Source organism: Siniperca chuatsi, linkage group LG23 (genome assembly GCF_020085105.1).
Source record: "Siniperca chuatsi isolate FFG_IHB_CAS linkage group LG23, ASM2008510v1, whole genome shotgun sequence".
Lineage (NCBI taxonomy): Eukaryota > Metazoa > Chordata > Actinopteri > Centrarchiformes > Sinipercidae > Siniperca > Siniperca chuatsi.
In genome coordinates, this window is record NC_058064.1 from 9,228,558 (window position 1) to 9,242,478 (window position 13,921).

The window sequence follows — 13,921 nt, forward strand, 5'->3', positions numbered from 1 at the left end:
GTCAGATTTTTCTTACATGATTTTCATTTAATTTTAATGAATTCCAAATAATTTATTTCAGTTTTAGCTTCAACATAATATATAACTACATTAACATATGCTACGCCAGACAAATACAGAGAAATTAAGACTGGAAAGCTAACATTCAGTTATGAAAAAGCTACAGTATATTTATCATTTTTCCTTATGATTTTGTATCGAAAGCAATTATAATACAGAATATGTTTCTATTTTAAATCTTACATGCAGCACTACTCTGATTTGGCAACATTATTTACAGGAAATGATGCAGCACCTTATTTTGTTACTTTAGACAAGCTCTTCCTCTGAGCCTCATCATTTAAGCTTAACAGTAGGTTTCACGTTCACATGGGCAACACACTCCTTCATGTCGACTTGATTTCTGGGTCAAAATGAAGACTTGTTTAAGACACAATTTCATTCTATGCTAAGGTCCAAGAATGATTTCTTTGCATTGTCTTAAAACACTGGAAATCCAATGTCCAAAAATAACTCAGTAAATTGAGTATACACTTCACTTGCAGCAGGCTTTCTTCTTTATGGGCTGAGCATTGAGGATGACTGTTGTGTCTCTCACCCTGTCCTCCTGCTCCATTAACACTCTGAGTAAAGACAGAGACAGAGAGAGATCACTGCACGATCAATTTCCTATTATTATTTTACACACTTGTTTGATTCACAGCATTGATCTTACCTGGCCAGGTGTGTCAGGGACTCTGTCACATTCTTGGCAGTGTAAGCACTGACCTCAAAGAACATCACCTTGTTTTCCTACACAGGATATGCACAGGAAGTCAAGAAATGTAACTAATTCAAGACTCGCTGGTGGTCATGATCAGAACTGTCAGCATCTGTGTTTTAGCATCAAAACCTCATTGCACTTGAGCACATACAATTGAATTTAACTCACATAAGCCAGTTGCTCAGCCTCTTTGAACGATACCTCCCTGTCTCCATCCATGTCCATTTTGTTGCCCAAAAGGAGGACAGGGATTCCTTCTCCTGCTGCATCCTGAAAGAGAGTAGTTCAATGATTTAATATAGCCCTTTTTACTGAAGACATTTTGACATTTCTGTCACGGCTTACTGGGACACTTGAATAGAACACAGCCATTGTTAATGTTATTAGGAAAACCTGTGCCTTTCCTACTATGACAAGTTAAAATGTCTGCTGTGAACTGTACTTCCATCAAGTTGGTGGACTTGAAGCAGCAAAGGCCAAGATATCCTGACCGTTCTTCTGTAGAATGGGTCAAGCTCTAAAATCACTGGATCCTACACTTCCCATAATGAAACTTGATAACATGACTTTAACATGTACAGCTGCTGGAGTGCACCTTTAAGATTTGAAAAATTATTTGATCTTTGCTTGATCTATGGGTTATAAAAATGTTCAAAAACTCCTTTGAGACTCAAAGGAATAGTGCAACAAGGGGTCAGTGTTTGATAATTAAAAAAACTCCACTATAATCTCCCATCTCTATACGTTATGAAAACAAGAGTTGCAGAGGACCTCCTTGGGTCAAAGGTCGGACCTGGACATTGGTGAGCCAGGGTTGCACAGCCTTGAAGCTCTCCTCCACTGTGACGTCGTACATCACCACCACACCGTCTGCTTTGCGAAAGAACTGCTTGGTTATGCTGCGGTACCTGTGTCAATGACAGAGTCTGACTGTCACCACATTGACCTACTGTACACAACTACTAGTATTATATATTTGAAGGGCACCTCAATACTACTACTGTAATATTTTATTGAAAAGATATTTTAAAAAGTGACTTTCTTCAGTCAATCCATTCAACATACTTCATAATAATATATGAAAACCCACTTTAATTGTGCTTATATTTCAACTAATCAAATCATACTTTTAAATAATATACTTATTGTACACTATTATGTGTTGCTTCATAGTGTACTTAAAAATACACCAATGTACACTTGTAGTAGTATTGCTTATTAGTTTACTTATTTTACAGTAAGTATGCTAAAGTACTGCTAGAGGATCAATACCCTTTGAAGTAGTACAGTGAAACACTTAAAAAAAAAAAAATTGAATTTAAACTTTTAGTATAGTTAAAGTATACTTAATTTTTACTGAATATACAGAAACATTTGAGGTATAATACTGCAAAACTATGTCCAAAAAACTGTCAGGACATATTATTCATACTCGGGTAGCAATTGGTAAACAATAATTTATAAGAATTTCAATATTACATTTATGGCTTATATCTTGATTTTGACTTATTTCATTTAGGTTAAAATATCCTATAGCTTCACTTGCTCTATATCTAAAAAAAAAAAAAAAAAAAAAAAAAAAAAAAAAAATAGAAACTCACCTCTCTTGACCTGCTGTGTCCCAAAGCTGCATGGCTACCTGCATATTGTCCAGGGTTAGTGTCTTCACACTGTAGTCAATACCTGATCAAGACATAACAAAAATCTATTTAATATAACCAGGATATATCAATAATTTGCTAGTTTAGTTTTTGTTTAGTTTCATTGGTTGAATGATAAAATATGTGGCTACATTTCTCATACTTAATTTAAATTTGATTAAATTCATTGTTTTCTGACAGAGCAACAAAGGCAAAAATGGCCACTAGGGGGTCTAGCGAGGCGTGATACCGACTGTGCCTCATTTCAGAGGAGAAGGGGGGAACAAAGTGGAGATAACAAGGCTGGAGTGAGGGTTGGGAAAGATGAAAGCAAGGAGAAAAATTCATCAGAAGTGACATAATCTGCAGTACAATGTGTGCCAGGACTCTTTGACAGGCAGTGTGACTTCACAAGCCCTTTCATGTGATGCTGAGTCGCCCTCTGATCTTCTGTGTTAGCATCCACAAACACACGCATACACACACGTGCCATTCGAATTTGTTCAAAAACAGCCTCTGACACTTTTGTACATACAATACAATATTATTACAATGTTTCTCTTCTCACCCACAGTAGCAGTTGTAGAAGGGTGGAAACGGCCCTCACAGAAGGAGCGTAGAAGAGATGTCTTGCCTACACTCGAGTTGCCAACCAGGACTACTTTAAACAGGCGGTCTGGGGCTAACAGTGCTCCTTCTTTTGCCTTCTGAAGAAGATAAAACACAGGCAAAGGCAGACAGAGACAGAAAAAGAAATTAATGTTAATGTGGTTCATTTTATCTGGTTCATTACCTCTGTAGTGACTTCTCCACAGGTTAGAACACATTTTTGTTAAGCTCAAAACATATTTGAAGCTCCAAGGCTGCAGACGTACTTGCTGGGTCTCCTTCCCGACAGGCTGTCCTCTTGGAGACACGGGCGTCTTTTTCGTGCGGGTGAAGCGGGATTTCCTTGCTGGAGGAGCTTCTGCTGACAAAGGGACCACAGGGTGACTAGAGGGTGGGGCGGCAGAGAGGTCTGCTACAACACTTGTTTCAATGTCACTCTGAGCTTCCTCTTCTTCCTCATCGTCCACCTCGTCTTCCTCTTCGTCTTCCTCCTCACTGAGCTGGTGCAGTAAAGGTTGAGGCCCTCCTTGGAGCAGGTGGGGCAGGTGGTCCTCCTCGATGGAGATGACTCGACGGAGGGGCCATCCGTCCAGAGGGGCGTCCAAGACCTCCTCTTCTACCCCTCTCTTCTTCTCAATTTCCACTTTCTTTGCTCTTTCTCTGTCTTTCCCTGTTACCCTCTTAGCGGTGGCCATCTTGCCGGGTGATTTTTTGGTCTTTGCCTTCACATCGTGCACTTTGGGTGGAGCGGGGTTGGCGTAACCATTGGCTAAGCCGGAGTTTTTCTTTGCTGTGGGCCGTTGTTGACATGCGGGGGCGCTAACAGTGGTTGTGGAGGACGGGGTGGTGGTGGTGTCATCCTCACTACAGGAGGAGGAAGCAACAAACACGATTTGAAGGTGCTCTATTGGCAAGGCCTCCAGAGACTGGTAGGACCCGTCCACCAACAGTGGGGCTCTTTAAAAAACAGAGGAGACACAGAGGATATACTGGATCAATTCACTTGACTGAAATGAAAATGTGGAGGCCAGAGCACTCAAATGTTTCTGGTTTTAGTCTTATCTAAACAAAAAAAGTGAATTTAGTTGATTGTTGTAAGTGTATAGAATCAGATATCCTCTGTTTTTCCTCCTCTGATAAATGATTTTTCACATCACACTGAGGCGGAAATTCTTCTTTGTCACACAGGAAACACTCTGACAGAGATGATTTGTGTTAAAGAGCTTTGGGAAGATAAATGAATCACCTTTTGGCCGGCTGGCTGGTGTCATCAAATATATTGGCGAGGCCAGCTCTCTGCTTCTGCTTCTTTCTGAGTGAGGTTCGAGGCTTATTTAAAACAAAGGGGACGTAAGTTTGTGTTACAGGGGTATTTTATCAATCAGGTAACGCCATGATAGATGCAGCTGCAATGCAGTTAGATCAAATGTATACTCACTACACCGCAGCATATGTCTCGCTCATCTTTTAAATGTTTGTTCATCTCTCTGGGGAGATTGAAAAGAGAAATGAATGAGAAAGATGGAATCTGCTGTGGAACAGAATGCACTGAAAAGCACAAAAAGCACCTGAATCTTTGCAAATCCTTTAACTTAATTTGCGATGTTTGCCAATTAGGACTGAACCAGAAGCCAAAAAAAGATTAAAACCAACTACTATCCAGATTTGATGTGCTCATGGGATGTCCTAATTGTACCTGAGGAGGTCAAGCTGCTTCATGAGACTTTGCTTCTCTCTCTGCAGTCCCTCTGTCACTCTGTACATTTCCCTGAAACAGGACAGAATGACAAACTCTCAACACTCTAAAGTACAAGTGAGTATGTGTGTTTGTAGTCTTAGAAACCTCCTCACTTCTTTAAGGTTAAGTTAAAACTTAAGTTTAAGGTTCAACTAAATATTGGTTAGGCATATCTTGGACATAGTTGGGAATTAACTGTAGCAAGGAAACACTCTTAAATGATTGTTAATACACACAATATTTAAATATGTGCAATAGGTGTGTATACCCACATCTCTTTCTCCTGGTGCAGCCGGGCAGCCTGCTCCTGCAGCATGGCCAGCTGCTCCTGGGCCAGCGCCAGCTCCTGGCTGGTGCTCTCCAGCGCCCGGGACAGCTCGTCGTTGGTCATCTTCAGCTTGACGTTCTCCACGTGGCTCTCCTGTTTCTCACTGCTCAGCTCACTGCACTGGAGTTCTAACTGGAGGGAGAGGTGGAAGAAAATATTAATGAAATGCACTAATGCTGGGTGAGTGTACTTAAAGTATATCTACAGTGGAAACGGGACTGAATGACTGCTGTTTAAACCCCTCCCTACAAGGATTAATACCATCTACCCACTTGACCATGGTCACACGCATTCTGACTTGGATCTAACTTTTCATGTTTTTAACATTTTAGTGTATTATGTCTTTGTCAAATGTTTCAACAGTTTGTATTGACTTTTCCACCTAAGCCAAGAATATTATCCATCTTAATATCAGAATGTTTAATATCTAAAATGTTGCGTGTTATTGTAATTTAACTTGAGTCATGAGACGTGTTGTACATGTGCGCTCACCCTTTTCTGCTTCTGGAAAAGATGTTCCAGCTCTTTCTCCTTTGAAAACAGTTGGTGCTCCAGGTCCTGGCTGCGCATCTGCAGACGCCCAGAGTCCTGCACGGCCAGAACAAGAAAAGGCTAAAGGTCAAATAGCTAAGGAGTAGGCACATGATATATTAAGATATTAAGACATATAAAAATACTCTGCTTTGAATACTAGTTTGTGTCTGGTTGGGGTTTTTGCACAAAAAAGTTCAACTACCTTGTTAAAAATTCTTAAAAACGACATCTACTCCTTCTCCCTCATTGAAAACTCCAGACTCTATGAATATGCAAATATTGTTTATTTCGAAAGTTTTCACATCACACTTGTGTAAGTTGCATATTGGACCATGACTGGCTTCCAAACTAGTTGTGATGTCACAAATCATTGTGTACGTACACGTCTTAAACTTTAAAATGAACACAGAAACGTTTTTCAATGTGAAAACAGATTCCTAGTATCAAACACAGATATCATTCTGCACAGTGAAGCTCAAACATCCAAGTGAAGTAACAACAAGCAAAACACATTTTTGGGTGGAGGGAGACTTTAAAAACATCTTTCCAAAACAAAGTCAACATTTTGTAAAGAACAGGAAATTATTTCTCTGACTCTGACAACTGTTATTTTGTTGCTAAAGGTGTTGCAGCTTTGGTCGGTTTTTGTTTGTGTTTGAGCTCTTGTACCTTTAGTAGCAGCCTGTCTTTCTCATTTTTGATCTGCGCCTCCATCTCTTCATATAAATGACGGATCTCACTATCATGTGTTGCAGCCTTCCTGCAAAGAGGGACAGTACTAGATTTTAGAGACATTACAGTTATTAAAGGTTAACGGTAAATCGATGAAAGACATGCAGTATGACATAATATAATATCTAGGAACAGAACAGCCTTGTTGTCTAGGTTGAGCTTAAGGTTCATTTTCAAAAGAATACTGAGAGGTATTTACATTCCCTCAGACAATATGTTAAGACCCAAACAGCCAATTAGTAACGTCTAGAGGAACAACAAACTATTGCACAGTACCATGCAGTGCCATGGGAAAACTACCATACACGTTTTACAAAACAGCCTAAATCACAGACATTCTGTGTACACGGACAACAGCAATTTGACGTTATCTTCACACGTTGCTCTGAATATTATGGGAGTAAATCTATCAAAAATATTGGCCAAGATATATTATACTTCTTACTGCTTTTCATGTCCACAGGCATGTCAGGCATAGTATTAATGGATTTCCACACCAGCAGAAGGTGGACTTCACAGTGTGCCTCCAGATTAGTGGTCATTTGACACGGATAAAGGGGTTGTTCTATAGAGAATTACAGGTAAATCCATGCAAACACTCTCACCGCTATGTTACTGATTCTTTAGGTGGCTAGAGTGAGAGAGAAGAACATTTGCTTTACGTGGTACATAAATCACTGTACTTAAAACACTTTAAGTGTGGGAACCAATTGAGAAATGTGGCCTTTTTAACCCAGGATCCACACTAACTGTTGCAGCAGTAAATAAACACCACATTTCTTTAATCCCTGCGTTTGATTCTCCTTCCTGCATACCATATGTTAATTCCCTATTCATTCCATCCCTTCCTCTTGTTCTCATATCCCATCTTTCACACTTAGAGGCAAGAAAAAGCTTATAAAAGAGTATAACACCACAGCTGAAGGGAATACAGTGTTGCTTTTTTTTGTTGTTGTTGTTGTTGCCATGAGTGCATGTGTGTCCTGTCCTATTACCTCTGGAGGGCACTCTCCATCTCCTTCTTCTCCTGGTGGGCCTCTTTGATCTGTTGGGTGACCCTGGCCAGAAACTCCTCAAAATTGGACAGGAGGTGAGGCTCATCTCGCCTGAGCTGGGCCCAAAGACTGCGCACCTCGCCTGGACTGGAGAGAGGGAAAAGGAGGAGACACAAAGAGGGAGATTAGTTGAATTAAAAACACACCTGAGGGTTTTTCTCATGTCAAGTATGGATTATGGTTTTCATGTGCAAAACACACCAAAAGATACATATACACTTGAGGGTTTGCATTGATTACACTCACTCCTCAAACACATTACTGGCCCCCAGGCTTTCAAGCAGCATACAGAAGTGCCCCTCTTCCTCGTCTTCAACTCCTGACAGCTTGGCTTCCCATTGGCTCTGATAAAGGGCTTCCTTGGCCCTAAAGACAGGGCTGGGGGCCTGATTTTGGTCATCAGTCACAGAGATCCTTCGGCCATGCAGGAACTGACCTAAGATAAACCCACACGTGGTGGCAGCATGGATGTATTAAGGGGTGGCAGCAGCACCTCAGTAGCATCTGGACATTAGCTTTAGCTAACTGCCAAAACATATACTGCCATCTTTCCCGTCTAGCAGGAGAGTGACATGCATTCTAAAGATAACAGCTACACAATACATACATGATAATAGTTTTAAAGTGAGACTTTGGAACTTTGGAACAAAGAATGAACCAAGCTAAAGGCCTCTGACAGCAGGAAACCTACTGAATCCAGAGGAGAATGCCTCCAGTGTGAGGTAACCAGTGTGATCTGTATCCAGAGAGTCAAACACATCCTCCAGCTCCTCTGCAGACAGGGGCAGCTCTCTGTGAAGCCTCTGCCAGGAAAACATAAACACACAGGACACTTAAATGCTGTTGTACTGAGCAGCCTTAACAGTCCAAACACAGCACATAGTTGAGAATAGACGTGGTTAGGAGCTAGATTAGAAACCATTTAAAATAACTTTTATAAACAGCATAAATAGTATCTAAATCAATAAAGTAAAATAAAAATGTATTGGTATAACTCAAGCACACCTAGCGCAGAATAAACACTGGCACAAAGTGGCTGTTTTATGTGTCACTGTACAGAGCTTTTCTTGGAAACCCTCAACACAAACACCAGCAACAAAAGGCATGATGCTCACAAGGGCCCTGTCCTAATTAACTGACAACACAGCTCGGACACTGTTAGCGCTTTGAAGAGACTTGTGTGTATGGTTCCTGCCTGTGTTCTTCATTTCAGCCAGTGAAATTGTGTTTGTGTGCCTGTGTGTGAGTGAGCTGAACCTATACTCAAACATTTCCATCAATGGTGCTACCCTGCCACTTCAATGGCTGTTCGAGTGTGTTAAGTGCTTCCTTAACAATAGTGACATAACACGGAGAAAAAAAGTTTTCAGAATTGAAGCAAAAACGGCAACCATGACACTAAGTGTTTCCTGCTTGCCATTCACCGTCATTACAGCACCACAGGATGCTAAATTATGCCACAGGTAAAAGCGTGTCCTCTTCACCTTTTGTTCTTCTTAGTGGAGGCTTAATGCATTCGCAGAGCACCCATGCATTTTAAAAGAATGTGAGACATTAAAGAATGAGTGTGTCTAGGGAAAACAAGCCTCTCTTAAACATGCAGAGTTAAAACAATTAGTCAATTAATGAATTCTTTTTTTTGACAGAAAATTAAAAAATGTCAAAAATGTGCTGGATCCAGCCTCTAAAATGTGAATCATTTCTACTTTTTGTGGTCTTATGTGACAGTTATATGAATATCTTTGGGTTTAGAGCTGTTGTTTGTGATGGGCATTTTTCTGCATTTTATAGACCAAACATTTCATTGATTAATCAGTAAAGTATCCAGCAGATTCATCTTTAAGAAAATAATGTGTTGCAGCTCTAAAATCATGCCATCAACATCTCTCCTGATAAACTGGACAGCTTAAATCTCCAATAGTGTGCAGACTTTACAAATGTGCTCTTAACCATAGTCACTCCATCCCAACTTCAACCTAATAAAAACACTTTAACACACACACACACACACACACACACACACTGCCTCCTTCTCTAACCCTCATATCGGTGCGGGTGATGAAGCCTTTGCCCTCCACATCGCAGGTCCGGAAGAACTCCTTGGTCTTGTCCAGCAGGGTGATTCGACCCCAGTCTGAGGCCCTCCTCCCTGGCTTCAGTCCAAAGCCATTCACCCTGCCTTCCCCCTCCATGTCTGGGACTCTTTAAGGACACTTGAGCAGCACGGCGTGTAAGTGAAATGTATTTCAATGGCAGTCAGGAGTGAAATCAGACATCAGGCCTCCTCACTGGCCCTGTATCCGGTGCTCTGGGGCTCTTATAGTCGCCATCACGACGGAGACAGGAAGTTGCATCAGATTATGAGACTGCTAATAACTTTGTGGCTTATACATGTACTCAAAACAGGTTGCAGGCTCCTGTGAGACAGAGAGAAACAGTACAAATACAGTTCATCTTACTAAAGCATGGGAAAGGTGACATTTTTTTGAGAAAACTAGTGGGAAAATGTTGGGTTACACAAGCGATCAGAACATTAATGCAACAGTACCACACTTGTTACAACTATACAGAACTTCCCTTTTCTAATAAGCTAGGAACAAGCAACTCACAAAAGGTATGTAAACACAGTGTAAAGGATTATCCTAATACCCCGCCATACAGAACACATGACAGCATAATGCCTGCAAGACTGCAAGAGCCGTTACACCAAGAGGCAGAGTCACAGCTGAACTCAGAGCTGTAATGTATCCCCTCTGTGCTCTCGCAGACGTTTCTTGTTTTCGTCACAATTTTACGACTCAAACAAGGCTTCGAAACACCGTCTTGTTTGCACTGTTAAAGAGCTGGAGTGCAGTTGGTCTTGTCAGAGATTCTAAATAATTTCAAATATTCTTCTTGTGATGGAAAAGTTTTTATTTGTTAGTTAAGACATTGAGTTTCGGCTTTGCAGAAAATTAAAAACTGAAAATTGGACATTAAATACATTATACTCTACTTAGTATCCTCAAAGGACTTTTTGAACACAAATAAATTCCCTTTATCCAGAGCCCTCAATATTGTTACCCTCTCCAGTATGACATTACTATCAGAAACTCTTTAACTCTTCTAAATATTAAGTATACAGGATAAGAAAAGCATTGGGCATATCTTTAAAACAAATAAAAAAAATTGTCATATTTTTTCTGCTCTCAAACGTAGTTAACTAGATACACAGCTTAAACGTGCTTTGCAGTGAACTACAAATCACTTCTTTAAATAAACCAGAAACAGCAGGAAAGGTCTTACCTTTTACAAATGATACGCAGAAGAAACTGAAGCCTTTTTCCGCTCTCAGTATCAACAGAGCAGTGAGGGCACTCTGTGTTTAGGAAGTCTTGCCTCACAGATGAATGCTAGAGAAGTCACTCTGCAACCATGTGATGTCATGAGGAAGCAGCCGGAGGCTTTGCAGCCTGAGTCCACACGCTGCTCCCACACTAAGAGGGCTGCAGGGTGAACTCTCTTTATGCGGGCTACATGTATGCAACCGGTTTACATTGCATGTAACTATGACAACAGCAGACTCAAGACCACTAGTATCTTGAATGTGTTATTGACATTGACGTTAATAGATTTATTAGGAACTTCAAAGTGGAAGTTTAGAATTAAAGTTGAATCAGAACGTTACAGGATTTTGGAGTCATTTGTAAGAGTTAATAAAAGCAAAACTAGTTGACTGTTGCTTAAATTACTGAATGATTATTTTGTGTCATGGTAATTAGCTACAGCTGGAATTGGTTGGCCATTTGAAAAAAAAAAAAACTTTACAAGAAACTAATATTTATTGATTGAAAGAATGTCTTACATGAGCATGTTTTCCCATCTCTTCATATCTTACAATGCCCTCTTGTGGTCTGAGATTAAAATGGGCCACAGTATTAAGTTTTCTGGGACCAAATACTGAACCCCCGAATGGCACAATCCTGATTGTCCTCAGGTAGTTGTAATTGTTTTTTAAATTCCATAATCAAATACAGGCATGGTCCATTTCCCATTAATCCTCCAGTATCAGCTCTGACTTGGGAGTCATTTCTCAGTTCTTTGGATCTTTTGAAGCAAATACTCCATTTGGAGGTTCAGATTAGGCTGTCCTTTCTTGGTCTTTTTGCTCAGCATCTGAAACGTCTCCATCTTTTTCTCTTTGTACTTCTGAATGGCCTCTTCTCTCTGCTGCTTGTTCTTCAGGTACTCCTGGGATTAAACAAACAAAACAAAAAAAATAAATAAATTAAAAAAAAGCAAAAGAACAAGACCTGTCAGTGGAAAGTCAGACAGCAATTTGATGTCACAAAAAAAACAAAAATCTGGGACCTTGCTTTTTCCATGAGTAATCGTTAATAAACAATAAAAAGAAACACTTCACCTCTTTCTTATTTTTCCGTTTTTCTTTGATTGTCTCAAATTCCTCTTTTGTCTTCTGGTAAGACGTCTTCTTCAGCATTTTCTTCCTCATGCGGTTGCTCATCGGAAGACTGCTAGAGAATATTAAAGGCAGTATTACTCTGTTACCCAATCTGCTTGAAAATTGACAGTCAAAGAATAAAACAAATAATGAAACTACACTCCAATTTAGGCAATTTTTATGTTTCCACTTAAACTGACAGATTTCTGTCTGTAGATTACAAACATTTACAGTGCTCTTATGAGACAAAAAAAAATCTGTGGATGTAAAAAAAAAAAAAAAAGTCTTAAAGCTTAAAAAGCTTTGTTCTATGGTTTCTGAAAGAGTTTACATTTTGGAGTTTCGAGGATTTCACCTTAAAACCAATGGTGAGTATCTAACACATCAAAATGATAAATATATAGCAATAATTAGCTAAAATTAATTATCAGATGTTGCACTGGCCACTTAAAAGAGTACCCCATTGTTTTAGCATTGCACTCCTATCACACAGTCGGACTCATGATGGACAATTAAAAAAAGAAGAGGATAAAATTCAATGCAGCAGAACCAGAGATATTGTCTTTTTTCTTCCATGCATTCTTCTTCCTCATCAAAACCTGGCACCTACATTACCAACTTGACCGCCGACAGCTCAGTCAGAGATTTAAGTGTGTTATGCTAGTAGCAGCTAATGTAGCCTCGAGCCGCTAGTCTCATGCAGAGATGAGGAGTGGGCTACAGAGGTCTGGTAAACTCACCGACGCTGCCTCAGGTGACCTCACTTTAGACAATTTCAGATTTCACACAGCTCCATGTGCAGCTACAAAAGACTAAACAACATTTTCACATATGCAGTAGAACTGCAAGACCTGTAAACAGACTATGATGTATAAAATCGGTGGTGTTCCCCTTTAAATTTAAGAGAACTCAAAGCTGTCGAGGCACAAGCACTGAAATTCTATTGAAAAAAGTTCATCCAAACAAGATTGTGCAACTGTTCTCCCATGTGCAATACTTTACGGTAATTGGGCACTCAGATCACTTAAAGTCACTCAAAATCTCAGAGATTCAGGCTAAATTATGTTTTACAGCTGCGAGTCTCAATGTTTTCTCACCTTTCTTTCTCTGAGGCTGCTGTTGGTTCAGGGTTCCCAGTGACAGAATCTGTCAGCTCAGATCCACCAGTAACTTCTGGATCTGGATCAGCAGCTTCACTCTGGCATGCAGCAGCATCATTTTCACCTCTCTCTTCTCCCTTCTCCTGCCCTTTCATTCTCTGCTTACTCCTGTTCATTCTATTGGTCCAAGCCGCATTCTTCAGTTGCTCTGCCTCGGCCATGTATAGATGCCTGAGGTGTTCTGGGTACTCATCCTCGTACAGCGGTTTGGACTCAGGGTTCTTCTTCTTCTCCTTCCGCAGCAGCTTGTTGTACTCATGTTTGACTTTTTGCTTCCTCTTTAAAGCAAACCCCTGACCTGAAGACAGAAGACAAAGGAATACCATGAAATATTATGTCAATATTGTATTTCAATAGAGGGTTGCCTGCTGGATATGCCAAATTTACTGGAAGTGAAATCTCGAGATTTTAGCTAGAATCAAAGTGTGTCACGTAGAAATACCAGTTTAAATTGAGAGATTTCTCAGTTGAGTTCGGCATCATGTTTATCTAGAGATAAAATTATATAGCTACATGTGCAGATAGGCTTTCTCTTTAAATGCAGCTAGGTGAATTAATCAAGCCCCCATAAATTATCTAACTACTGTTACAGAGTAGCTATTAGTTGTGTTTAGCATGAACTTACCTTCCTTAACACTGCCTTCGAATACTTTGTGCTCGGGGACCCATTTCCTCTTCTTCTTGACCCCCTGTGCGTTATTTTTTGATTTCTTCCAGTTGCCATCTTTCGCTGTAAACTTCTTATTCTTCATTTTTTGATCTGCCGGTGCCATTTCAGTTCAATCTTATCAGGAAAAGTTAAATGTTTACAACACTCATGCGTGGTTCAGTCTGCATGCCATTTCCTTACAGACGCGGGGCGATGACGTTTCCAAGATAGACATGAAAAATCAATTACGCAGCATCCAATCTTGAAAAAAT

General features: G+C 40.1%; 2 protein-coding genes across 7 annotated transcripts in view; both read right to left on the reverse strand.

The window, feature by feature from the left end:
- Position 1: 1 nt before the first annotated feature.
- The window catches only part of cracr2ab (calcium release activated channel regulator 2Ab), a 15,569-nt gene continuing 1,649 nt past the window's right edge, over positions 2-13,921 (reverse strand). The window contains exons 1-18 of one of the 5 annotated variants that reach the window (XM_044185556.1): positions 10,685-11,344; positions 9,439-9,816; positions 8,091-8,202; positions 7,646-7,835; positions 7,340-7,486; positions 6,282-6,372; positions 5,571-5,666; positions 5,023-5,210; positions 4,709-4,780; positions 4,451-4,499; positions 4,259-4,341; positions 3,279-3,876; positions 2,972-3,110; positions 2,365-2,446; positions 1,557-1,671; positions 932-1,033; positions 716-792; positions 2-623 (exon numbers count right to left, since the gene is read on the reverse strand). In XM_044185556.1, coding sequence (XP_044041491.1) covers positions 536-623; positions 716-792; positions 932-1,033; positions 1,557-1,671; positions 2,365-2,446; positions 2,972-3,110; positions 3,279-3,876; positions 4,259-4,341; positions 4,451-4,499; positions 4,709-4,780; positions 5,023-5,210; positions 5,571-5,666; positions 6,282-6,372; positions 7,340-7,486; positions 7,646-7,835; positions 8,091-8,202; positions 9,439-9,591 — 2,382 coding nt within the window. In that variant the 5' untranslated portion in view covers positions 9,592-9,816; positions 10,685-11,344 and the 3' untranslated portion in view covers positions 2-535. Of the gene's footprint in view, positions 624-715; positions 793-931; positions 1,034-1,556; positions 1,672-2,364; positions 2,447-2,971; positions 3,111-3,278; positions 3,970-4,258; positions 4,342-4,450; positions 4,500-4,708; positions 4,781-5,022; positions 5,211-5,570; positions 5,667-6,281; positions 6,373-7,339; positions 7,487-7,645; positions 7,836-8,090; positions 8,203-9,438; positions 9,817-10,684; positions 11,345-13,921 lie in introns of those variants that run through there. The other 4 variants (XM_044185554.1, XM_044185552.1, XM_044185553.1 and 1 more) reach the window with 4 other exon arrangements.
- On the reverse strand, positions 11,349-13,920 carry ccdc59 (coiled-coil domain containing 59). 2 transcript variants are annotated; one of them, XM_044185562.1, is made up of 4 exons: positions 13,626-13,920; positions 12,938-13,298; positions 11,802-11,910; positions 11,349-11,629 (listed from the first exon to the last, which is right to left on the reverse strand). In XM_044185562.1, the coding sequence occupies exons 1-4, from the start codon at positions 13,771-13,773 to the stop codon at positions 11,465-11,467; spliced, it is 783 nt and encodes a 260-aa protein (XP_044041497.1). In that variant the 5' UTR covers positions 13,774-13,920; the 3' UTR covers positions 11,349-11,464. The 2 variants fall into 2 exon arrangements, with proteins under 2 accessions (XP_044041497.1, XP_044041499.1); XM_044185564.1 differs by having other exon boundaries at positions 11,802-11,913.